We start from the raw sequence: 25110 nt of genomic DNA, 5'->3' as shown, positions 1-25110 counted from the left end.
AGTGGTGTAGCTCAGCACTGTCCCTGCATACAGTACCACGTTTATGGTTTTGTAAAGCTGAGCCAGAGAGCTGATTATGACAAAGACAACATGTAGCTGACGCCTCCTCATTTAAAAAACATACATTGAATTCAGGTTTAATTGTAGGAACAGAGTTATCCAGAAGGGTGAATCCCAGTTCCTGGCTTTGGGTGCTCAGTTGAGTGAAGGAGTCAGTCAAGCAGACAGGCAACTATAGTACAGTGTGAGAATGCTTTGAAAGCCATGCCTCAGGGCTCTTACTGCACCCAAGAATAGACCTATTCCCATATGGAAGGTGATGTGAAGTTGGCCTCAAAAAACTGAGTAGAGATTTGAATGACATGTAGGAGGTAACCTGAAAGAGGGCAAGCACTACACTAGAGGCACCATCATGCAGAAAGGTATGATACATTTGGAGAGTAACAAGTTAACTATAGGATTAAGGTAGGAGACAAGTCTGAGAGGTGACTGAGGCCAGGTCATAGAAGGCCTTTGTGCCAGGATACAAGCTTGGATTTTATCCAGCAAAGCTAATGCTGAATCACTGTAATGCTGGCTTAAATCAGGTTTTTCAGAGCTAGGTTGTAAAACATAACTGAGTTGTAAAATCAACTTGGTGAGTTGGGACACTCACTTTAAAAAAGTAAACTAGAAGAGAGTAGACAGTATCAGTGCACATATTTATAAATAATGTTTTGTGTGATGCTTTTGTTTCAACAATATATATGTATACACATCAATACTGTGTTCTGATGTAAATGTATTTTGATCTGCGGGTCATAGTAAAAATAATTTTGGAGAAACACTAAAGATTCAACACTACAAAACATGTATCAGATTACTTTTGGTAGCAATTCATAGAAAAAACTCAGGCACAAATGGGAATAATCATTAAAGATTCTTATTATATAGTATCTTTTAGTTGTTCTGACCTACCATTTTCAGTATCATCTTCAGCCTTGAGCCAGTTCCCTGTTTATCAGAATAATATGTGATTCAGAGCCTGGATTCTCACTGCCTCAAATTATTTAAGACCTCTCTATCTCTGAATCCATCAATAGCCAGGGGGTGGAAGTACCATGACTGCCTTTAGACTAATCTGGGGGGTTTGTTTGGGAATCAACCCACTGCAGGAAACTGTAACGCAAGGTGGTAAACTCAGTGCATTATGGAAATACCGTAGTGGGACCTAGGGTCACTAAGTAATAAACTTAAGTTTGGAGATGGTCAGAGCAGTCACCCAAGAGATGCCACAAGTGTGTGTACAAGTCAGGGAGGTAAAAGGCAGAGAGTTCTCTGGGTGGTAGATGAACAAAATGTATTATGGAAAGCCACGCACAGGAAGTGCTAAGTGTGTCCGACTCTTTGTGATCCTATGGACGGTAGCCCGCCAGGCTTCTCTGTCCATGGGGATTCTCCAGGCAAGAATACTGGCATGGGTTGCCATGCCCTCCTCCAGGGCATCTTCCCAACCCAGGGATCCAACCTGTGTCTCTTATGTCTCCTGCATTGGCAGGCAGGTTCTTTACCACTAGTCCCATCTGGGAAGCCCAAGTATAGGGAAACCTCCAAGACTCTGGAACATAAAATTAGAGACAAGAGAAGTTGGAGCAATGAGCAGATGCCTACTCATTGAGGAGAATCACAGTAAGGAATGTGGACTCCTTCCCTACTGGAAAAGAAGAGCAGAGAATTAAGACAGCAGATCCCTATTACTATGGCTGCAGTGTGGAGGGAAGTAAATCAGGGGGCTGTGGGAGTAGTCCAGGAGAGAGGTCTGGGACTTCAGACTAGGGAGGTGTGTTTACAGATTTGAGAAACACTATGGAAATAAATTTCACATGATGTGCTAATTTTACTGCAGAAAATAAGTGTAACATAAGTCTCTGACTTTCATAGTAGTTTCCTTTGGATACTGGGCTTACACTGCCATTGATCTATTGAGACTAGAGTAAATTTGTTACGTTTTGAGGAGAATGGGCATAACTTGTGAAGCTGGAGCCTGAACAGAGAATCTTTGCAAGTAGGAGGGAATTTTTAGTATACTTGGGCCTCTCTTGGGAGTTTGGAGTTTATTAAACAGGTGCCAGCATGGATCTGGGGTCATACTCCACCTATTTAGGTGAAGACTTGCCATTTATAGGCTTGATTAGTGAAACTGCTACATTGTTATTTCCCTGGTGTTATCACAGTGTTTGTGTTCAGTCCAGTCCAACTCTGCGAACCCATGGACTGCAGCCCATGAGACTGTCCATGGAATTTTCCAGGCAAGAATACTGGAGTGGGTTGCCATTTCCTACTCCAGAGGATTTTCCCAACCCAGGAACTGAACTCTTGTCTCTTGCATTGGCAGGGGAGTTCTTTACCATTGCACCAATCCCCGAGCCTTTAGTAAATGCTTTAGGATTCACGTACTCTATCTATTATATAGGCTAAAACAGTAAAGGGGATGCAGTGTCTCTTGAGACCACTGTGGCACTGGACACGGCCCATCAGGCTGTGAGCTCCTTGATGGCAAAGGTTGTTTCTTCTCAATTCTATATCCTAGTATGTAGCCCAGGGCCTGACATATGGCTAACACTTGTTAACTAGTACATCCCTAGTGCCTAAAATGATGCTGAGTACTAGCAGATGCCGAATAAAACACTTGAGGAACTACTGAAAGCCCCAAAGGAAGGTATATTTCTGGGGCCTAAGAGGAAAAGATATGAGAGTCCAGTCATAACCCACCTGTTACCAATACCTAAAGATGTGGTTTTAATTTTAAGGAAAGTACTTTCTCTAGGAGTCAAGACTGACTCCAAGATATCTGGCTGAGGGCAATGAGTTAGTGCCAAAAAGACAGAAAGGGGGCAAGTTTTTTTGGAGAAGCATTCAGAGTTAAATGTTTAGTCAATAAATGTTCTAAGTGCCTACTATGTGTCACTCAAAATATAACATCAGAAAGAGCTTTTTTATAATAGTGTAGAAGACCAACTGGAGTAGAGTAAAAGAGATGAGACCTCTGTTCGGGGCAGATCAGTTTCTCAGACTTAGGGAGCTGTCCTGAAACAGGACCAGAGTAGCTGTCACCTAGGCTAGTATCTGTCTGCTAGACTGGTGAACTCTCTACCTGCAACGTTATTATCTCAAACAGTGTATGGGTTTGGTGGGCCAAAAACCCTCTGAAGGTCTGCCCTAAGATAAAAATCTTTTTTCCACTGTACTAGCAATCTGGGATCTGCTAGGCCCTGCAATCCCGTGTTCGTGCAGGGATGATAGCTCCAAGACTTCCCATGACTATTTCCCAAGTGAAGCTTCTGAGTGTGAGGGATGGGCAGCCTGGCTGGGCCCAGTCTGGCTTCACTGTTCCTAGTGCACATAAAGGAACTTCCTACCTCTCACATCCCCTGACCATTCTGAAGCCGGATTTCCTTCTTCCGAGTTCCCAGGGAGGCCCAGATTTGACAACAATGAAAACTTCCAGGAAATTCCCACGGATTTAACTTCCTAATTTTCCTTCCACTTCAACCTTCTCCTTCACCCCTCCATTCCCACCCCAAGAGGAAGGAGCTTATCCTGCAGTCAACATCCTCTGCTAAATGCTTCCACTCTCCTCACCAGGTTGGTGATCCTCTCCTCTGAAGTCCATTCAGGGTTTGAGGGGAGCACTTGAGGGTAACATGTGATCCTGTTCACAAACAGAGGAATGGAACCCTGAAGGTTCCTAGGGTACCAGATTATTAGGGAAAGTTCACTTCTAGATGTTCACCCTACCACCCTTGTCAGGAAGTAATCTTTAAGAAACCCCAGGGGCTCAGTCTTTATGCTAGATACCAAAACTCAATCACCTATGGGGGCGAGTTTGGAATTACAGAATACATGCCCCATATAACCAGGCATTAAGAAAAACAAAACTGTGTTAATTCAACACAACCCAGATTAAGAGCCAGAAACATGCCATGAATTTACTATCTCACACAGACGGATGTGGCGTTCTCATTCTCCAGAAATCCAAAGGGGGGAAACCATCAGTTTACATACATACAATGAATTTTTACCTGTTGTGCAAAGAAAAGGTTATCTGGCTCTCAGAAAGTTCTGGGCTCCAGACTCCAATCAGACAGTCCATTTTACAACTCACATTCCAGTTCTTAGAGCTTAAAAGAGCTCCCAAGGCCTGTGATCATGGGCAATGATGAGGGCCACATGCCCTTTGGCTCCAGTTAAACCTCTGGTGTTTGAGCTAGGCGGGAACTGTGGGTGCTTGCTTCCTGGTCCTGCCGCAGCCCCTGAAGCAGCTGGTTTAGGAGTGTAAGGTTGCTGTCTCTGCGTGGCAGGGGCAGGGGTGGGAGACAGTTCCCTTTGTACTCAATGACTGCCATTTTGGCCCGATCCTGCTGATTCCGATTTGGGATCTGCAGCATTCTCGTGTAGCCCCCATTCTGACCTTGGTACCGAGGGGCCAGTACTTGAAACAGCTTTGGGATCAAGTCTTTCTCCTAGAGGGGTAGAGTTTTCCAGGAGAGAGCAAAGTCAGGCACCATTACCGAGACATTAACTTTCAGCATCCCCAAAGGTAGGGTCCAAACACACACCCACCCACATCCCTTCCCTCACCCTCTGACTTGGTATTATAAAGTGATCAATTACAGGCAGTTGTGTAGACTGAGATTCACGTTGAACTCAACGTAGGAAGTATCTCTAACTTAGTTCACATTTGTCCGTAAATGCGTGTCTTAATTCCGCCCAGTTCCCTTTCCTCTAAAAACTCCCTCCCACTTAGGGAGCAAAGAATAAGATCTGGGAAGTGGACAGGATGCACTCACCGTGAGCCAGAAATCAGCCATGCGCATGGCTCGTTCGTTGGTGTCTCCCAGCTTCCCGTAGTCGATGAGCTGTGAGGACACAACATCACTGACCAAAATCCAAGCAAGAAAGGAGGCGTCAATCTTAATCCTCTAATGCCAGACTGCAACCTAATTCATTCCATACACTAGTAAAGCACGTCGCTAATTCAGGCTACCTCTAACCACGCAGTCCTAATTAGTTCTCCATTTGAGGGGCCCCAGGAGTATACCAGGGCGGTCCCAATTCTTCCCCAACTCCAGCCGGATCTCGCCCCCTGAGGCCAGACCTACGAGAGGAACAAGAGGGTCACGCCCCTTACCTTCTCGGCGTAGCCCTTCAGCTCGTCCACGCGTGCCCATGACGCCTCGATGCGTTCGTGTCGCACCAGTCCCGTAAGCAAGTTCTGCAACAGGTGGATGCGGGACTCGGGACCAAGGCCTAGGCGGCGGTATACGCGGCCGTGGGAGATCGCGACGGCGAACGACAGCCGCATGTTCCCAGCTTCTCCCAGCCCCTGTGAGGCCGGAACTGGAAACTCAGAGACGCGGCCGAGAGGCGGAGCTTAGAGGACACACGTGCCTTACGTAGCAGCGTGGTGGACGTGTTTGCGCATGTGTATCAGAGCCTGCCTCGTTGGCAGCCTTGGGGAGGGCGGGGACGGGGCGTTGACCTCGTCCGGAGGAGGAGAGACGGGCGGAGTTTGGTCTAGCGAGCGCTGCTGGTTTGCTTGGGAGCCAGGCGCCCCCTAGTGTGGAGTGAGCAGGCCGACGGTTTCTCTGGTGCTGCGACAGTCGTCATAGGACCCCGCGCTGGGAATCTCCGCCAGGAGCTGGCTGGGAGAGTGAGTACCTGAGGGGAAAGAGACTGGCGGTGTTCAGTCTTCAGGCCGGCAGACCAGCTCTTCTTGAGGCGCGGGGCGTCTGACACGCTGAGCGTGTCATTTTGAAAAGAAAATTGTTTTCAGTAGTAATGGCGAAATGAATGGAATAACAATGATAGGAAAGAAACGGAGATGGTGAAAATTTTCTTTCCTTGAAGTTGTTGACTGGAAAAAAAAAGTACAACGGGAAAGTTGAGAGTTGTTTTATCTAGCAGACAAAACTGAGGACTTGATCCCAGGACACAGTAGCTAAGATAAGTCCGAGAGGCTATGGTGGCAGAGGGGGTTGTAGAAGGGGTTTGGGATGGGTGGGGGCCAGAAAATATAAGAGATTTTGCAGGGAAGACCGGGTAGTTGGAGCATCAAAAGATTACTCTTAAAGAAAGCCAGATATCTCAAGGAATTTAGTGCTTTTCTATGTATGAGAAGATGCAAGAGTCTAGGCTCACTGAGATCCTTGTTTTGATATGCACCCCAGCTATTTGGGGCTAGTATCCTGTTTTCTCATCGGAGTCTCCTCAGGTTGCTTCATTCAGTGAGTGGCTGCAGTGTCTGATGATTCACTGGGGAGGGTTATGTTTCTGTCCTGAGTTTCCTTGGGGTTTACTGTGGTGGAGTGGAGGTGGCTGCAGTGGCTGATGGCTGCAACATCATTTGTTTACTGATGTGGCAGGTAACATTTTTAATTCACAAAGCGCATATAACCATCCTAGTTCAAGAAAAATTACTGTGCTCAAAGGAAAAGTAATGATTTAATGTTTTTAAATTCAGTTCAGTTCAGTCACTCAGTCGTGTCCGACTATTTGCAACATCATGGACCACAGCACACCAGGCTTTCCTGTCCATCACCAACTCCCAGAGTTTACCTAAACTCGTGTCCATCAAGTTGGTGATGCCATCCAACCATCTCATCCTCTGTCGTCCCCTTCTCCTCCTGCCCTCAGTCTTTCCCAGCATCAGTGTCTTTTCATATGAGTCAGCTCTTCGTTTTTTTTAAATTACATCACTGTGTTTTTTATTTTAAAAGGGGAAAACATATGTATGCATTTATGTGTTAAAGAAATGAACAATAACATTGTAGTTTCTGGTTTTGAGCCTTTGTGTCAGCTGATTTGCAATGACCTAATCAAAATTGTTCCTTGTTTTGTATTCAGATGTGTCCCCCGCAAAAAAAATATATGCTAAGTCCTACCCCACCCCCACACCTCCTGTATCTCTTTCACCCAATACCTCAGGATGTGACTTTCTTTGAAAATAGAGTCCTTGCAGATGTAATTGGTTAAGATGAGGTCATACTGGACTAGCTCAGTTCAGTTGCTCAGCCGTGTCCCACTCTTTGCGACCCCATGGACTGCAGCTGGACTAGGGTGGATGCCTAATCCAAAATGGCTGGTGTCCTTGTAAAAAGAACACTTGTGAAGAGACAGAGACACACAAGGAGAATGCCATGTCACCAGGAAGGCAGAGATCAGAGTTGTCTAATGCAAGACAAGGATTTCTGGCAAACATAAGAAACTTAGGAGCAAGTGAAACTGTCAAGTGTCCTGTTGGGAGGCTCTGAAGAGTTGTGATCCTTTATGTCTCAGTGCAGAAAGAATTCAGCGAGAGGCAGAAAGAATTCAGCGAGAGAAAAAAATGAAAGATAAGAATTGGCTTATTAGAATAGGACGCTTGTGAGACTTATAAGCAGGCAGACACGAGGTTGCTACACCCCAAAAACTTACTGGGCTACAGTTTTATAATCAAAAAGTGAGGAGGAGGAGAAGACTTCCTTGTCATTCTTGAGTAGAGGTCATGCTTCCATTGTTTGTTCCTCCTCCAAGCTGGGCAGGGAAGTTTTCTTGTCCTTACATGGTCAAGCTAGGTTCACAAATTATTGTTTTTTATGTGTGCACAGAGCATGTCCTAACTTACTGAGTTCATTGGTCAGGATGTGGGGCTCATGCTACCATTGTTTTTTTGTTTGGGGTCATGTCTCTTGCTTCTATTATGTGGTTTTGTTGCTAAGCAAGCCTGCTTGGTTTTGTGGTTAAGCAAACCTGCTTTCTTGAGTATTCATTAACTTACAGAGGTCTCCCATATATTTTCTACTTGCAATCCCCTAGTGGGATTAACTATTTAATCACCTACTTCTTTCCTTTACTCTATCCCTGTCACAAGATATGGAAGATTTTTCCGTAAATACTTCAGAGAATACTTGGCCTAGCTGACAAGTTGATTTTGGACTTTTGAACTATAAGATAGTAAATTTCTGCCCAGTTTGTGACATTTTGTTACAGAAGTCCTAGACACATATTCATGTTTGTTAGAAAGCATATTTATATTTGTCATTCTGTTTTCCTCTTAGATAACCAGTGAACACTTCTTGTTAATTTTAATTTTGAAAAATTTCTTTAGTCTGAAGCAACAATTATGAAAATAGGAAAAGTCTTAAACATATGGACATGTTGGCAGAAAATTATACAAACCACAGTTCACAATAAATTCCAGAAATTGCAATATTCTCTATGTCTCATTTATTAGGGATTAATTCTTGCAGCTTTCAGTTATCTCCGCATTTCACTATAACATCATCATCAGAAAATTCATCCTAAATTTCTACTGGTAAAAATTGGGTAGATTTTCTTCTTTGCAAAATTCAGAGAATTTTGCACATTGCACATTGCACATTGACACTGGTATTATTTGATCCATTGCTTTAAAAAAGGAATATCCACATGGTGAAAATGTACAGCATCAAACATTGTCCTTATTCATTTAGGTTGGGGCAAATGTAATTGTGGTTTTGGATCACAAATTTTAAATCATTATAACTAGGCTCAAACACATCTTTATTAATCAAAATATGAACCAATACAATCAACACATTTTTGCCAATGAGGGATAAGTTTATTTATTCCTGTAGTGTAAAAATCTGTGCTTTGGGATTGGTCAAACTCCTGGAAAGCATTTTCCGCCTCCTGCTGGTTGTGGAAGCGTTTTCCCTGCAGAAAGTTTTCGAGATGCTTGAAGAAGTGATAGTTGGTTGATGAGAGGTCAGGTGAGTATGATGGATGAGGCAAAACTTCACAGCCCAATTCATTCAACTTCTGAAGCATTGGTTGTGCAACATGTGGTCAGGTATTGTCATGGAGAAGAATTGGGCTCTTTCTGTTGACCAATGCCAGCTGCATGTGTTGCAGTTTTTGGTGCAACTCATCTGTTTCCTGGAAGGACTGATGCTGAAGCTCCTGATGCAAAGAGCCAACTCATTAGAAAAGACCCTAATGTTGGGAAAGATTGAAGGCAAGAGGAGAAAGGGACGACAGAGGACGAGATGGTTGGATGGCATCACCGACTCTATGGACATGAGTCCAGGAGATGAAGGACAGGGAAACCTGGCATGCTGCAGTCCATGTGGTCTCAAAGAGTCAAACATGACTGAGTGACCGAACAACAAATCAATTTGCTGTGCATACTTCTCAGATGTAATGGTTTCACTGGGATTCAGAAAGCTATAGTGGATCAGAATGACAGTAGACCATAAAACAGTGACCATGGCCTTTTCTTGGTGCAAGTTTGGCTTTGGGAAGTGCTTTGGACTTCTTCTTGGTCCAAGTACAGAGCTGGTCATTGCCACTTGTCATATAAAATCCATTTTTCATCACATCACAATCTGATTGAGAAATGGTTTGTTGTTATTGCACAGAATAAGAGAAGATGACACTTCAAAACATCGATTTTTTGTTTTCTGGTTAGCTCGTGAGGCACCCACATACCGACTTTTTTCACCTTTCCAATTTGCTTCAAATCCCAAATGATTATAGAATGGTCCGCATTGAGTTCATTGGTAACTTCTTGTGTAGTTGTAAGAAGACCCGCTTTGATGATGGCTCGCAGCTGGTCATTGTCAGCCTCTGATGACTGGGCAATACACTCCTCATCTTCCATGCTCTCATCTCCTTTGCAAAACTTCTTAAACCACCACTGCTCTGTACATTTATTAGCAGTTACTGGGCCAAATGCGTTGTTGATGTTGTGAGTTGTCTCCTCTGCTTTACGACCCATTTTGAATTCGAATAAGAAAATAAATCGACTTTGCTTTTTGTCTAAAATCTTTTCTGTAGTCTAAAATAAGTATAAAATAGACAGCTGCTGCTGCTAAGTCACTTCAGTTGTATCCGACTCTATGCGACCCCATAGACGGCAGCCCACCAGGCTCCGCCATCCCTGGGATTCTCCAGGCAAGAACACTGGAGTGGGTTGCCATTTCCTTCTCCAATGCATGAAAGTGGAAAGTGAAAGTGAAGTCGCTCAGTCGTGTCCAACTCTTAGCTACCCCATGGACTGCAGCCCACCAGGCTCCTCCGTCCATGGGATTTTCCAGGCAAGAGTACTGGAGTGGGTTGCCATTGCCTTCTCCAAAAATAGACAGCAAGTAATGTCATTAGCAAAAAACCATAAAGCAAGAAATACACATTAAAATGATAGCTAACATAACCACATTTATTTAAGAATGTATTCCAATATCAAATGGTAAATTTCAACAATGCAAACCCACAATTACTTTTGCACCAACTTAATATTTTTTGTCTGTATGAGACTGTCATCTCTTGTTTGTTCTCCTGGCAGTACTCATATTTTGATTCTTTTTATCTATGTCACTTTCCTTACATTATGTTGGTGCATAGTTAATGGTTTTTATACAATTTTGTGGATTGATGTTCAGGGAACAATTTTAAAGCTTGGTGTCTTACTGGTGTCCAAGGCGTAATCTGACTGTTTGCAGATACTTTTGTGTCTGATTGACCTCATTTGAAACTTCATCTCAAAACAAAAAATAACTCAGGAGAGAAAAATCTACATGACTAGGGTTATTTTAAATTATAGTTTTAGAAGCAGGGCTATGTTCTATCACAAGGATTGGAGGCACAAAATGTGCCTGATGTGAGCTTGAAAGATAACAAATTGCTATGAGTTTATCAGTACTGTGAAAAGTAAGATATGTGGCCGAATCTGACTATGTAACTGATAATTTTTCAAATTAATTTGCCTGTGGAATAAGATGTTTTAGTGGATTAGTTTGTAAAAAGTGATAGTTTGAAGTTTACATGTATTTTATTATAATACGATATCAATTGTAATCATGTCATGCAAAATGCTGGGCTGGATGAATCACAAGCTGGAATCAAGATTTTGGGAGAAATATCAACAGCCTCAGATATACAGATGTTACCACTCTAATGACAGAAAGTGAAGAGGATCTAAAGAGCTTCTTGATGAGGGTGAAAAAGAAGAGTGAAAAAGCTGGATTGAAATTCAACATTAAAAATCTAAGATCATAGCATCTGATCCCATCACCTCATGGCAGAGAGAAGGGAAAAAAGTGGAAGCAATGACAGATTTTATTTTCTTGGGCTCCAAAATCACTGCAGATGGTGACTACACCTGTGAAATTAAAAGATGCTTGCTCCTTGGAAAGAAAGCTATGACAAACCTAGACAGCATACTAAAAAGCAGAGACATCACTTTGCTGACAAAGGTCAGGATAGTCAAAGCTGTGGTTTTTCCAGTAGTCATGTATGGATGTGAGAGTTGGACTATAAAGAAAGCTGAGCACTGAAGAATTGATGCTTTTGAACTGTGGTGTTGGAGAAGACTCTTGAGAGTCCCTTGCACTGCAAGGAGGTCCAACCAGTCCATCCTAAAGGAAATCAGTCCTGAATATTCATTGGAAGGATTGTTGCTGAAGCTCCAGTACTTTGGCTACCTGATGCAAAGAGCTGACTCATTTGGAAAGACCCTGATGTTGGGGAAGATTGAAGGCAAAATGAAAATGGGGTGTCAAAGGATGAGATGGTTAGGTAGCACCACCAACTCAATGGACTTGAGTTTGAACAAACTCAAAATATATTTTTTTTGGCTATGTGAGTCTGTCATTCTTGTTTGTTCTCCCAGCAGTATTCATGCTTTGATTCTTTTTGTCTGTGTCAGTTTCCTTACATTTTGTTGGTGCATAGATAATGGCTTTCTGTACAATTTTGTGGATTGACATTCAAGGAACAATTTTAAATCTTGGTGTCTAGCTGGTGATCAAGGAATATTCTGGTTGTTTGCAGATACTTTTGTGTCTGATTAACCTTATTTGAAACTTCATCTCAAAACAAAAAATAACTCAGGAAAGAAAAATCTTACATAACTAGGGTTATTTTAAATTTATAGTTTTAGAAGCAGGGCTATGTTCTACCACAAGGATTGGAGGCACAAAATGTGCCTGATGTGAGCTCTGGGAGATTGTGGCGGACAGAGAAGCCTGGGCGCTGCAATGCATGGGGTTGCAAAGAGTAGGGCATAACTTACCAATTGAACAACAACAGCAGTCATTTGTTTAGCACTTCAGTTCAGTTCAGTCACTCAGTTGTGTCCAACTCTTTGCGATCCCATGAATCGCAGCACACCAGGCCTCTCTGTCCATCACCAACTCCCAGAGTCTACCCAAACCCATGTCCATCGAGTTGGTGATTCCATCCAGCCATCTCATCCTCTGTCATCCCCTTCTCCTCCTGCCCCCAATCCTTCCCAGCATTAGGGTCTTTTCCAGTGACTCAACTCTTCACACGAGGTGGCCAAAGTATTGGAGTTTCAGCTTCAGCATCAGTCCTTCCAGTGAACACCCCAGACTGATCTCCTTTAGGATGGACTGGTTGGATCTTCTTGCAGTCCAAGGGACTCTCAAGAGTCTTCTACAACACCACAGTTCAAAAGCATGAATTTTTCGGCGCTCAGCTTTCTTCACAGTCCAACTCTCACATCCATACATGACTACTGGAAAAACCATAGCCTTGACTAGACGGACCTTTGTTGGCAAAGTAATGTCTCTGCTTTTAAATATGCTATCTAGGTTGGTCATAACTTTTCTTCCAAGGAGAAAGTGTCTTTTAATTTCATGGCTGCAATCACCATCTGTGGTGATTTTGGAGCCCCCAGAAAGAAAGTCTGACACTGTTTCCACTGTTTCCCTGTCTATTTCCCATGAAGTGATGGGACAACTTAGAGGAACAAAAGATTTTTCTTCGAGAGTTATTGTATCACTAACATTGTTTAGCATAGTCATGCAATGTGATGAAAATCAGATTGACTTTCTTTCAGTTTTATTACTATTTTAAAATTCTTTACAGATGATTCACCTGCTTATGCTTACACTGGGCCAGGCTATGTCTACCTCCCAACCCTTGCTACTCACTGTCTTTGAGAGATTTTGAAAATAGAATTACTTTGGTGTCAGAAGTGTTGTAAATAGAAAAACAGGCCTTTTCCTCTACTCTGAATGACTGCATCCTATTATGCTGATACCTGCATGAAGCAATGTCCTGCAGCCTGTACAGGGATCAAGTGTTCAATAGGGGATTTAGTGATGATGGTGAAAAGGAACTGTCGATTGGATTCCAAGCCAATGTTTGATTCTATGCCTAGAATCCTGAATGCTGTGAAGTATCATAGGGACTACCTCCTTTTGGATTTTCTTTTTCCTTTTAGGTGAGGGTCTTGACACCTTTCTGGATCAATCCAGTGCTCTAGGAAGGATTGGACAAAGACAGAGCTTGTCTCTGTTATCAGATGGAATTGTGATCATATTGGGCTTAGTTAAAATGAGTTTCCCAAGTTTAAATCATTGGAATATTGAAGAATATAATTAATCAAAACATACCAAATAAAAACAAGAAATCTTGTAAGCAGTTGAATTTATGAAAATAAGTCACTAATCTATATGCACCTAAAGTTGAAGTGGTCCAGGGCTATAGAGGGACATGGAGTTGGATAGAAATCAGCATAACCCTATCTGGTGACACTTCCCTCTGGAAATGATGACTATTGATAATTGCAGCTTGGCTCATTCTTCTCATGTGTGTACTTTCCCTTCTTTACTTCATTTCCTTGTATCGTGAGATAAACTGCCTGCTGCTGAAATTATAAGGTCCTTTAAGGTCAGAGAAAGACTGTGATTCATGTATCTTATCTCCTCTCCCTGCCTACCTCCAACCTAGTTCTGTGCTGCTCTTACCGACCCCTGCAAAGTTTTTCAATATAAGTCTGTAAAAAAGAGAACTTGGATTTTTGTTTGTTTGTGTCCCTTGATGATTTCACTTTTACTTATATCAATTGTTTATCTTCCCCTTTCTCTTTCAGCTGATAAATATTTGTTGAGAATTTACTATATGGCTATGTACATTGCTTGTTAGTTACCTTCCATCACAGTTCAGTCGCTCAGTCATGTCTGACTCTTCGCAATCCTATAGACTTCAGCACGCAAGGCTTCCCTGTCCATCACCAACTCCTGGAGCCTACTCAAACTCATGTCCATTGAGTCAGTGATGCCATCCAACCATCTCATCCTCTGTCGTCCCCTTCTCCTCCCGCCTTCAATCTTTCCCAGCATCAGGGTCTTTTCAAATGAATTACATTTTCACATCAGGTGGCCAAAGTATTGGCGTTTCAGCTTCAGTGTCAGTCCTTCCAATGAATTTTCAGGACTGATTTCCTTTAGGATTGACTGGTTTGATCTCCCTGCAGTCCAAGGGAGTCTCAAGAGTCTTCTCCAACACCACAGTTCAAAAGCATCAATTCTTCGGTGCTCAGCTTTCTTTATAGTCCAACTCTCCATTCATCACACTTCAACACCAGGCATCTCACTAATTGTACCTCTCACAGTACTCCCCTTTCTCTGTGATCTTTTGCTATTGAGTCTAAATTATTAAAAAGATTTCTTTCGTGCATTTCTTATGAATCTGAACTCACACATGTCACTGACTGTAGTATTTGCAGTGTATCTGACTTGCTTTTTGCTTTGGGTCTGTCTCTTACCCTAGCTGGCATATTTCTTCATCACTGGGAGTTGGAAATTTCTTTTATAGTCCATGGAATTCTCTAGGCCAGAGTACTGGAGTGGGTAGCCTTTCCCTTCTCCAGGGGATCTTCCTAACCCAGAGATTGAACCCAGGTCTCCTGCATAGCAGGTGGATTCTTTACCAACTGAGCCACAAGGGAAGCCCAAGAATACTGGAGTGGGTAGCCTATCCCTTCTCCAGGGGATCTTCCTGACCCAGGAATCAAACCGGGGGCTCTTGCATTGCAGAGGGATTCTTTACCAACTGAGCTGTCAGGGAAACCCACCCTTTTGTTCCCTGCCCACTATCTTAGAAACCCTTAAGCCATATAAAAGTTGGACAGTAGACTCATCGGAGGAGATAATAGCTATAAACTTCATCCATTTGAAAGAAACCTTGCTGATTATCCAGCCCACCTGTTCTTAACTTTTTCTGTGCCTTTTGACCAAGACTGATGAATTCTGTGCTTCTGAAAAATAGTTTTTTTTAATGTAAAATGAATTTAAAAATATTATAAAGGAACCAATTGTTAATATATTGAAACACCTCAAAATACTTATAAAACTCTCCAAATTGCTTTACAACCCATTTTGAATTCGAATAAGAAAATTGATAGAGTTTGCTTTTTGTCTAATATAATTTCCGTAGTCTAAAATAAATATAAAATACACAGAAAGTAATGTCATTAGCAAAATAACATAAAGTGAGAAATGTACTTTAAAATGATGTACAATATAACCACATTTATTTAAGAATGTATTCCAATATCTAAAAACAAAGTTTTTAGATTGCAAAGTTGAGCGATGCAAAACCACATTTATTAATGGTTTCTCTTTATTTACTGATTTTGTTTATTTTGTCTTTCTTTTTTTCCCTTGATGTGTTTCACTAGAGGTTTATCAATTTTATCTCATCAAAGAACTAGCTGAGTTTCATTGATCTTTTCACTTGTTTTTCACTATCTATTTCAATTATTTCTTCTCCAAGCTTATTATTTTTCTTTTATGAACTTCAGGTTTTGTTTGCACTTTTTAATTCTCATTCCTCTAGGTATAAGGTCAGTTTGTTTATTTGAGACTGCTTTGTTTGTTTGTTTTCTTTAGTTAGGCCTATATTACTATACACCTCCCTGTTAGAGCCTCATTTGTTCTGCCTCATAGGTTTTGGAGCATTGTTTTCATTTTCAATTGTTTTGAGGTTGTTTTTTAAATTTTATCTTTGATTTCTTCAAGGAACCATTTGTTGTTTAGTAGCATGTTGTTTAGACCCCAAGTTTATGGTTTTTCTAGTTTTTTTTTTTTTTTTTTTGGTTATATTCTTGTTTTATTCTGTTGTGGTTAGACAAGATAGTTGATATAATTTTAGTTTTCTTAAATATACTAAGACTTGTTTTGTGGCATTGCATATGATTTATTATTAAGAATGTTCCTTGGGCACTTGAAAAGAATATGTATTCTGTTTTATTTGAATGAAATATTTTTTGTGTATCTAATAAGTCAACCTGGTCAAATGCATTGTTTAAGGCCCATATTTCTTTATTGATTTACTGCCTAGATCATCTGTCCAGGGATTTAAGTGGGCTTTTAAATGCCTGTACTTTTATTGTATTACTGTTCATTTCTACCTTTATGCCTGTTAATACTTGCTTTGTGTGCTTAGGGGGCACCTGTATTGGGTGAACTGATAGTTACAAGTTTGGAAATAATAGCTGGATCCCTAAGAAATCAATTGACATTCAAATTTCAATTTTATGTACTATTTTTGGTAGAGAAGTCATTATGCAACACATATATCTGATAAAGTGCCTACATGCAGAATATGGAAAGAACTATAAAATCACCACAAAATGAATATGGATGAAAGACTTGAGCAGGCAGTTTATATAAGTGAATATTCAAATAGTCACAAGGAATGAAGGAAGTCCAGTCTTAGTAGTAATCAGGGAAATGCAAACTATAGTGAATTATTAGTACTACATAGTCCAGAGTGGCTAACATTTAAAAGAGTGATAATAGTGTTAATAAACATGAGAAGCAACGGAAACACTCATATGTTGCTAGTAAGGTTATAAATTTGTACAGCTTCTTTAAAAATTGGCTGGTATTCTCTCCTAAAGTTGAAGAGATATCTAGATATGTACATAAACTATGACCCAAAAATTATTCTCCGGGTATATACCTAATGGAAATGTGTGAGTAAATGCAACAAAAGACATGTGCAAGAATTCTTAGAGCAGCAGTATTTAAATAAACACAAGCTGAAGAAAATTCAAATGTTTGTCAGTAGTATAATGGATAAATGAATTGTGATATATAGTGGAATGTTATACAATGATGAAAAACCCAACTGTAGCTCCATTTAGTAACAGATAAATTTCCCAAACATTGTTGAGTGAATGGAAGTCAGACACAAAACAATTACACTGAATCATTCAATTTGCCTGTTCAAAAACAGAACTCATCTGTAGTGTTGAACCTCTGGAATAGAGAGGGTATAGTTACTAGAAGAGGACATGTTGTGGAATAATTCCATGAGCTGTACATGTGTAATTTATGTTGTTTGTTTGTTTGTTTTGGTAGTATAACTCTTGTATTTCAGTTAAAAATAGGTTTAAAAAAATAACATCTTTTATAGCCTCCTGACTCTCCAAGAGTTATGTCTCTTTCATTCTCTGAGTAGGAGTGATGTAATGAATAAAGGACTCACCCAAAAAAAGATATCCATTTTTAATCCCCAGAACCTGTGAATATATTGCTTTACATGGCAAAAAGAATTTTTCAGACGTGACTAAGATATTGAGATTGGGAGATTATTAGGGGTTATCCGGTTGTGATGAGTGTAATCAGAAGGGTCCTCATGAGAGGAAAGTGTGAGGATCAGAGGTAGAGTGATGTTGCATGGGGACAATTGACTGGTCACTGATAGCTTTGAAGATGGAAGGAGATTCTGAGCCTAGGAAGAAGGGCAGCCTCTAGATGCTGGAAAAGGCAAGAAAACAAACTTTCCTTTAGAGCCTCCAAAAGGAATGCAGCTTTGCCAATAATTTGTGTTTAGCCCGATAAAACCCAATTTTGGACATATCACCTCTAGAACTATAAGAGGAATAACCTGTTATTTTAAGTCACCAAATCTGTGGCAATTTGTTACAGTAGCAATAGGAAACTAATAGTGGTAGTTCATAGACAGTGTACTCTGAAAGGTACAATGTCAGAATACACTGTCCATAATAGGTGCTCTGTAAATTGTACTGAATGTATGATCAAGCTTCAGAAGTGTCATTCCTCAGTATGGTAAGGGGATTTTTGAAATAAATAAGGATGTTGAGAATTTAAGACCAGTATGATGTGATGTGACCAGGCAGTTTCTACCAGTCTGTTTCCCTCTAATCTTCAGACTTCCTTAAATGTGAAAGGCTTAAGAGTCTGGAGGTGAAGGAAAGAGCACAGGGTTTGTAGTTATCAGGCACAACAAAATTGGAGATGGGGATGCAGATGAGTATGGCATGATGAGGACTTTCCCTTAGTCTATGAAAGGCATTAGTTGTCAAGAGGGAGATTAGAATATTTTACAAAAGAAATGTGCAAAGAAATAAGATGGAGGTAATAATGCTTTTGACATCCCAAATGGATTTTATTGTTGTAGTTCAACCACTCAGTTGTGCCCAACTCTTTGCAATCCCATGGACTACAGTACACCAGACTTCCCTGTCCTTCACCATCTCCCAGAGCTTGCTCAAACTCATGTCCATTGAGTTGATGATGCCATCCAACCATCTTGTCCTCTGTCATCCCCTTCTCATCCTGCTGACAGTCTTTCCCAGCATCACAGTCTTTTCCAATGAGTCCATTCTTTGCATCAGGTAGCCAAAGAATTGGAGCTTCCAATGAATCATCAGTCCTTCCAATGAATATTGAGGATTGATTTCCTTTTGGATTGACTGATTTGATCTCCTTGAAGTCCAAGGGACTCTCAAGAGTTTTCTCCAACACCACAGTTCAAAAGCATCAGTTCTTCAGCACTCATCCTTCTTTATGGTCCAACTCTCACATCCCTACATGATTATTGGAAAAACCATAGTTTTGACTATAGGACCTTTGGTGGCAAAGAAGTGTCTCTGATTTTTAATATGCTGTTTAGGCTTGTCATAGCTTTTCTTCCAAGGAGCAAGCATCTTTTAATTTCATGGCTGCAGTCATCATCCATAGTGATTTTGGAGCCCAAGAAAATAAAGTCTGTCACTGTTTCCATTGTTTCCTCATCTATTTGCCATGAAGTGATGGAGCTGAATGCCACGATCTTCATTTTTTGAATGTTGAGTTTTAAGCCAGCTTTATCATTCCTCTTTCACCTTCATCAAGAGGCTCTTTAGTTCCTTTTCACTTTCTGCCCTAAGAGTGGTGTCATCTACTTTTCTGATGTTATTGATATTTCTCCCAGAAATCTTGATTCCAGCTTGGCTTCATCCAGCCCAGCATTTCCCATAATGACAGTCCCTTGGATTGCAAGAAGATCCAACCAGTCCATCCTGAAGGAAATCAGTCCTGAATGTTCATTGGAAGGACTGATGTTGAAACTGAAATTCCAGTACTTTGGCTACCTGATGCAAAGAGCTGACTCATTTGAAAAGACCCTGATGCTGGGAAAGATTGAAGGCAGGAGGAGAAGGGGACGGCATAGGATGAGGTGGTTGGATGGTATCACTGACTCGATGGACATGAGTTTGAGTGGACTCCAAGAGTTGGTGATGGACAAGGAGGCCTGGCGTGCTGCAGTCCATGGGGTCACAAAGAGTCATACATGACTGAGCGACTGAACTCAACTGAAGTGAACTGAACCCTGCACATAAGTTAAATAAGCAGGGTGACAGTATACAGCTTTGATGTACTCCTTCCAAATTTTGAACCAGTCCATTGTTCCATGTCCCGTTCTAACTGTTTCTTCTTGACCTTCGCACAGGTTTCTCAGGAGGCAGGTAAGGAGGTCTGGTATTCCCATATCTTGAATACTTTTCCACAGTTTGTTGTGACGCAAAGAGTTAAAGGCTTTAGCATAGTCAATGAAGCAGAAGTAGATATTTTTCTAGAATTCCCTTGCTTTTTCTCTGATCCAGTGGATGTTGACAATTTGATCTCTGGTTCTTCTGCCTTTTCTAAATCCATCTTGAACGTCTGGTAGTCATTGGTTCACGTACTGTTGAAGCGTAGCTGGGAAAATTTTGAGCATTTCTTTGCTAGTGAGTGAGATGAGTCCTATTGTGTGGTAGTTTGAGCATTCTTTGGCATTGCCTTTCTTTGGGATTGGAATGAAAACTGACCTTTTCCAGTCCTGTGGTCACTGCTGAGTTTTCCACATTTGCTGGCACATTGAGTGCAGCACTTTCACAGCATCATCTTTTAGGGTTTGAAGTAGCTCAGTTGAAATTCCATCACTTCCACTAGCTTTGTTCTAAGGTCTGCTTGACTTAGCACTCCAGGATGTCTGGTTGTAGGTGCGTGATCACACCATCGTGGTTATCTGGATCATTAAGATCTTTTATCTATAGTACTTCTGTGTATTCTTGGCACCTCTTATTAATATCTTCTGCTTCTGTTAGGTCTATACCATTTCTGTCCTATGTTGTGCCCATCTTTGCATGAAATGTTCCCTTGGTATCTTCTAATTTTCTTAAAGAGATCTCTAGTCTTTCCCATTCTATTGTTTTACTCTGTTTCTTTGCTGTGATCACTTAGGAAGGCTTTCTCATCTCTCCTTGCTATTCTTTGGAACGCTGCCTTCAGAGGGATGTATCTTTCCTTTTCTCCTTTGCCTTTAGCTCCTCTTCTTTTCTCAGCTGTTTGTAAGGCCTCCTCAGATGACTGTTTTGCCTTTTTGCATTTCTTTTTCTTGGTGATGGTTTTGATCACTGCTTCTTGTACAGTGTTACAAACCTCCATCCATAGTTCTTAAGGCACTCTATCTATCAGATCTAATCCCTCGAATCTATTTGTCACTTCCACAGTACAATTGTAAGGGATTTGATTTAGGTCATACCTGAATTGCTTAGTGGTGTTTCCTATTTTCTTCAATATAAGTCTAGTTATAATTACTAAGATCTGTTCTCAACCATAGAACACTTCTGACACCAAAAATCTGGGTTTTTACTACCAAATAGTTCTCTAATTCTGTGCAGTACCAGCTGGGTGTCCTGCAATTTCACTCAGTTCTGACAGTAACTACCTGGAGTTAGTTTAGACTTCTCTTGTTAAGGGCTCAGCCCCACAAGACTGCCCTCCCACTTCAGATAACAATTGCAAATATTGGGCCCCTAGTTACCCACAATTTATCTAACTTGTCTTAAAATTTGGGATTCCCATGACCCTCTGTTCTAGTTTGATAATTTGCTATGACTACACATGGAAATCAGGAACTTTTCTTATTTACTAGCTATATATATATATCCTTGTGAAAGTGAAGTCACTCAGTCGTGTCTGACTCTTTGCGACCCTGTGGACTGTAGTCTACCAGATTCCTCTGTCCATGGGATTCTCCAGGCAAGGATACTAGAGTGGGTTGCCATTTCCTTCTCCAGGGGATCTTCCCAACTCCGGGGTCGAACCCCAGTCTCGCACATTGCAGGCAGACGCTCTACCCTCTGAGCCACCAGGGAAGCCCATATATCCTTATAAAGGATGTTAGAAAATATGTAAATGAAGAACCTGATTACGAGGCACATAAGATGAGGTGTGGAAGTGTCCTGTATACAAGGGCTTCTGTGACTGTGGAGGTTGAGGTACACCACCTTTCTGCATGTGGGGGTGTTCACCACCCTAGAAGCTCTCCAAACCCTTTCCTTTACGGTTTTATGGAGGTTCCATGACATAAGCATGATTAAATCATTGGCAACTCTGGATTAACTCGGTCTCTATCCCTTTTCCCTCCTGGAGGTGTGAGGGGATTTGGAGCTGAAAGTTCCAACCCTGTAATCACAAGGTTTTGTTGGCAGGCAACCTCCATCCTGAAACCATCTACGGGGCTCATATAGAGTCACCTCATTAACAGAAACTCAAATATTCTTGACAGGGACTTTTTAGGAGTAACAAAAGAGGCTCCTCTCATCACTGTAACTCATGACGTTCCAAGAATTCTAGGAGCTGTGCTCCAGAAACCTGGACAAAGTCTGGATATATCTTTATTATTATTTCACAATATTGTACTAGTTAATAATGAGAAGTAATTCAAAACATCCCCTGGAAGCAGCCCCTTCCTTTTCCAGAAGAGACTCATCTGTGTTGCCAGTTTATTTCTCCTCTTGCCCCTCTTCCTCATTTTTCTTCATCTGTGTGTAACCTGTTCACTGAATGAGCCGGACTCAGTGGTGTATAATTGGAATATTCCTTTATTTATCTCTACTCCCTGCTTGCCACCATGTTATTTTGGTTCTCCCCATCCCCACTCCTGGTAATATTCTTGGAAAAGTGACTTTTCTAGTCACTTTTGGTATTAGATTGCATCCAAGTGCTGCATTTCGGGCTCTTTTGTTGACTATGATGGTTACTCCATTTCTTCTAAGGGACTCCTGCCCACAGTAGTAGATATATTGGTCATCTGAGTTAAATTCACCCATTCCAGTCCATCTTAGTTTGCTGATTCCTAGAATGTCGATGTCCACTCTTGTCATCTCCTGTTTGACCACTTCCAATTTACCTTGATTCATGGACCTAACATTCCAGGTTCTTATGCAGTATTGCTCTTTACAGCATCAAACATTGTTTCTATCACCAGTCCCATCCACAACTGGGTGTTGTTTTTGCTTTGGCTCTATCCCTTCATTCTTTCTGGAGTTATTTCTCCACTGACCACCAGTAGCATATTGGGTACCTACCAACCTGGGGAGTTCATTTTTCAGTGTCCTATCTTTTTGCTTTTTCATACTGTTCATGGGGTTCTCAAGGCAAGAATACTAAAGTGGTTTGCCATTTTCTTCTCCAGTGGACCACATTCTGTCAGACTTCTCCAACATGACCCGTCCGTCTTGGGTGGCCCCACATGGCATGGCTTAGTTTCATTGATTAGACAAGGCTGTGGTCCATGTAATCAGATTGGATAGTTGTCTGTGATTGTGGTTTCAGTCTGTCTGCCGTCTGATGCCCTCTCTCAATGCCTACCATCATACTTTTTTAGCCACTTACCTTGGACGTGGAGTAGCTCCTCCCAGCCGCTACCCCTGTCCTCGGACGTTGGGTAGCCCCTCTTGGCCGCGCTTGTGTGCCATCGCAGCCGCCCACGCTTGTGCACCGTCACAGCCGCCCGCTCATGAAAATGACAGAATGATCTGTTTGTTTCCAAGGCAAACCATTCAATATCATGGTAATCCAAGTCTATGCCCTGACCAGTAACTCTGAAAAAGCTGAAGTTGAGTGGTTCTATGAAGACCTACAAGACCTTCTAGAACTAACACCCAAAAAAGATGTCCTTTTCATTATAGGGGACTGGAATGCAAAAGTAGGAAGTCAAGAAACACCTGGAGTAACAGGAAAATTTGGCCTTGGAATACAGAATGAAGCAGGGCAAAGGCTAACAGAGTTCTGCCAAGAGAACGCACTGGTCATAGCAAACACCCTCTTCCAACAACACAAGAGAAGACTCTACACATGGACATCACCAGATGGTCAACACTGAAATCAGATTGATTATATTCTTTGCAGCCAAAGATGGAGAAGCTCTATACAGTCTGCAAAAACAAGACCGGGAGCTGACAGTGGCTCAGATCATGAACTCCTTATTGCCAAATTCAGACTGAAATTGAAGAAAGTGGAGAAAACCACTACACCATTCAGGTATTACCTAAATCAAATCCCTTATGACTATACAGCAAAAATGAGAAATAGATTTAAGGGACTAGATCTGATAGACAGAGAGCCTGATGAACTATGGACGGAGGTTCCTGACATTGTACAGGAGACAGGAATCAAAACCATCCCCGAGAAAAAGAAATGCAAAAAAGCAAAATGGTTGTCTGAGGAGGCCTTACAAATAGCTGTGAAAAGAAGGGAAGTGAAAAGCAAAGGAGAAAAGGAAAGATATACCCATTTGAATGCAGAGTTCCAAGAAATAGCAAGGAGAGATAGGAAAGCCTTCCTCAGCAATCAATGCAAAGAAATAGAGGAAAGCAATAGAATGGGAAAGACTAGAGATCTCTTCAAGAAAATTAGAGATACCAAGGGAACATTTTATGCAAAGATGGGCTCAATCAAGGACAAAAATGGTAGGGACCTAACAGAAGCAGAAGATATTAAGAAGACGTGGCAAGAATACACAAGAACTGTACACAAAAGATATTCATGACCTAGATGATCACGATGGTGTGATCATTCACCTAAAGCCAGACATCCTAGAATGTGAAGTCAAGTGGGGCTTAGGAAGCATGACTATGAACAAAGCTAGTAGAGGTGATGGAATTCCAGTTCAGCTATTTCAAATCCTGAAAGATGATGCTGTGAAAGTGCTGCACTCAATATGCCAGCAAATTTGGAAAGCTCAGCAGTGACCACAGGACTGGAAAAGGTCAGTTTTCATTCCAATCCCAAAGAAAGGCAATGCCAAAGAATGCTCAAACTACTGCACAGTTGCACTCATCTCACACGCTAGTAAAGTAATGCTCAAAATTCTCCAAGCCAACCTTCAGCAATATGTGAACCGTGAACTTCCAGATGTTCAAGCTGGTTTTAGAGAAGGCAGAGGAACCAAAGATCAAATTGCCAACATCTGCTGGATCATTGAAAAAGCAAGAGAGTTCCAGAAAAACATCTATTTCTGCTTTATTGAGTATGCCAAAGCCTTTGACTGTGTGGATCACAATAAACTGTGGGAAATTCTGAAAGAGATGGAAATACCAGACCACCTGACCTGCCTCTTGAGAAACCTGTATGCAGGTCAGGAAGCAATAGTTAGAACTGGACATGGAACAACAGAGTAGTTCCAAATAGGGAAAGGAGTAGGTCAAGGCTGTATATTGTCACCCTGCTTATTTAACTTATGTACGGAGTCCATCAGGAGAAACGCTGGGCTGAATGAAGCACAAGTTGGAATCAAGATTGCCGGGAGAAGTATCAGTAACTTCAGATACGGAGATGACACCACCCTTATGACAGAAAGTCAAGAGGAACTAAAGAGCCTCTTGATGAAAGTGAAAGAGGAGAGTGAAAAAGTTGGCTTAAAGCTCAACATTCAGAAAACTAAGATCATGGCATCCTAGTCAATCACTTCATGGCAAATAGATGGGAAAACAGTAGAAGCAGTGTCAGATTTATTTTGGGGGGCTCCAAAATCACTGCAGATGGTGATTGCAGCCATGAAATTAAAAAACGCTTACTTCTTGGAAGAAAAGTTATGACCAACCTAGACAGCATATTAAAAAGCAGAGATATTGCCTTGCCAACAAAGGTCCATCTAGTCAAAGCTATGGTTTTTCCAGTAGTCATGTATGGATGTGAGAGGTGGACTATAAAGACAGCTGAGTGCTGAAGAATTGATGCT

The 25110-nt window shown here is 41.4% G+C and overlaps 1 protein-coding gene and 1 long non-coding RNA gene across 3 annotated transcripts in view; one reads left to right on the top strand and one right to left on the bottom strand.

Moving 5' to 3' along the window:
* Nucleotides 1-3942: 3942 nt before the first annotated feature.
* Nucleotides 3943-5402, bottom strand: MRPL17 (mitochondrial ribosomal protein L17). Its single transcript, XM_061148314.1, has 3 exons — nt 5171-5402; nt 4830-4898; nt 3943-4502 (listed from the first exon to the last, which is right to left on the bottom strand). Exons 1-3 carry the CDS (start codon nt 5342-5344, stop codon nt 4227-4229), a joined length of 519 nt encoding a protein of 172 aa, XP_061004297.1. The 5' UTR covers nt 5345-5402; the 3' UTR covers nt 3943-4226.
* A 101-nt stretch (nt 5403-5503) lies between these two features.
* LOC133060682 (uncharacterized) overlaps nt 5504-25110 on the top strand; it is a 175973-nt gene continuing 156366 nt past the window's right edge. For both annotated transcript variants that reach the window (XR_009693810.1, XR_009693805.1), the window contains exon 1: nt 5504-5692. This is a non-coding gene — a long non-coding RNA (uncharacterized LOC133060682). The remainder of the gene's footprint in view (nt 5693-25110) is intronic.

The sequence above is a fragment of the Dama dama genome, chromosome 1, assembly GCF_033118175.1.
Source record: "Dama dama isolate Ldn47 chromosome 1, ASM3311817v1, whole genome shotgun sequence".
Lineage (NCBI taxonomy): Eukaryota > Metazoa > Chordata > Mammalia > Artiodactyla > Cervidae > Dama > Dama dama.
This window is presented reverse-complemented; position numbering and strand designations above follow the sequence as displayed.

Coding starts and splice junctions, on each gene's coding strand:
- MRPL17 (XM_061148314.1), bottom strand. CDS start 5,344: ATGCGGCTGTCGTTCGCCGTCGCGATCTCCCACGGCCGCGTATACCGC. Junction 4,899..5,170: donor TGAAGGGCTACGCCGAGAAG/GTAAGGGGCGTG, acceptor GTGTCCTCACAG/CTCATCGACTACGGGAAGCT. Junction 4,503..4,829: donor TGGCTGATTTCTGGCTCACG/GTGAGTGCATCC, acceptor CTACCCCTCTAG/GAGAAAGACTTGATCCCAAA.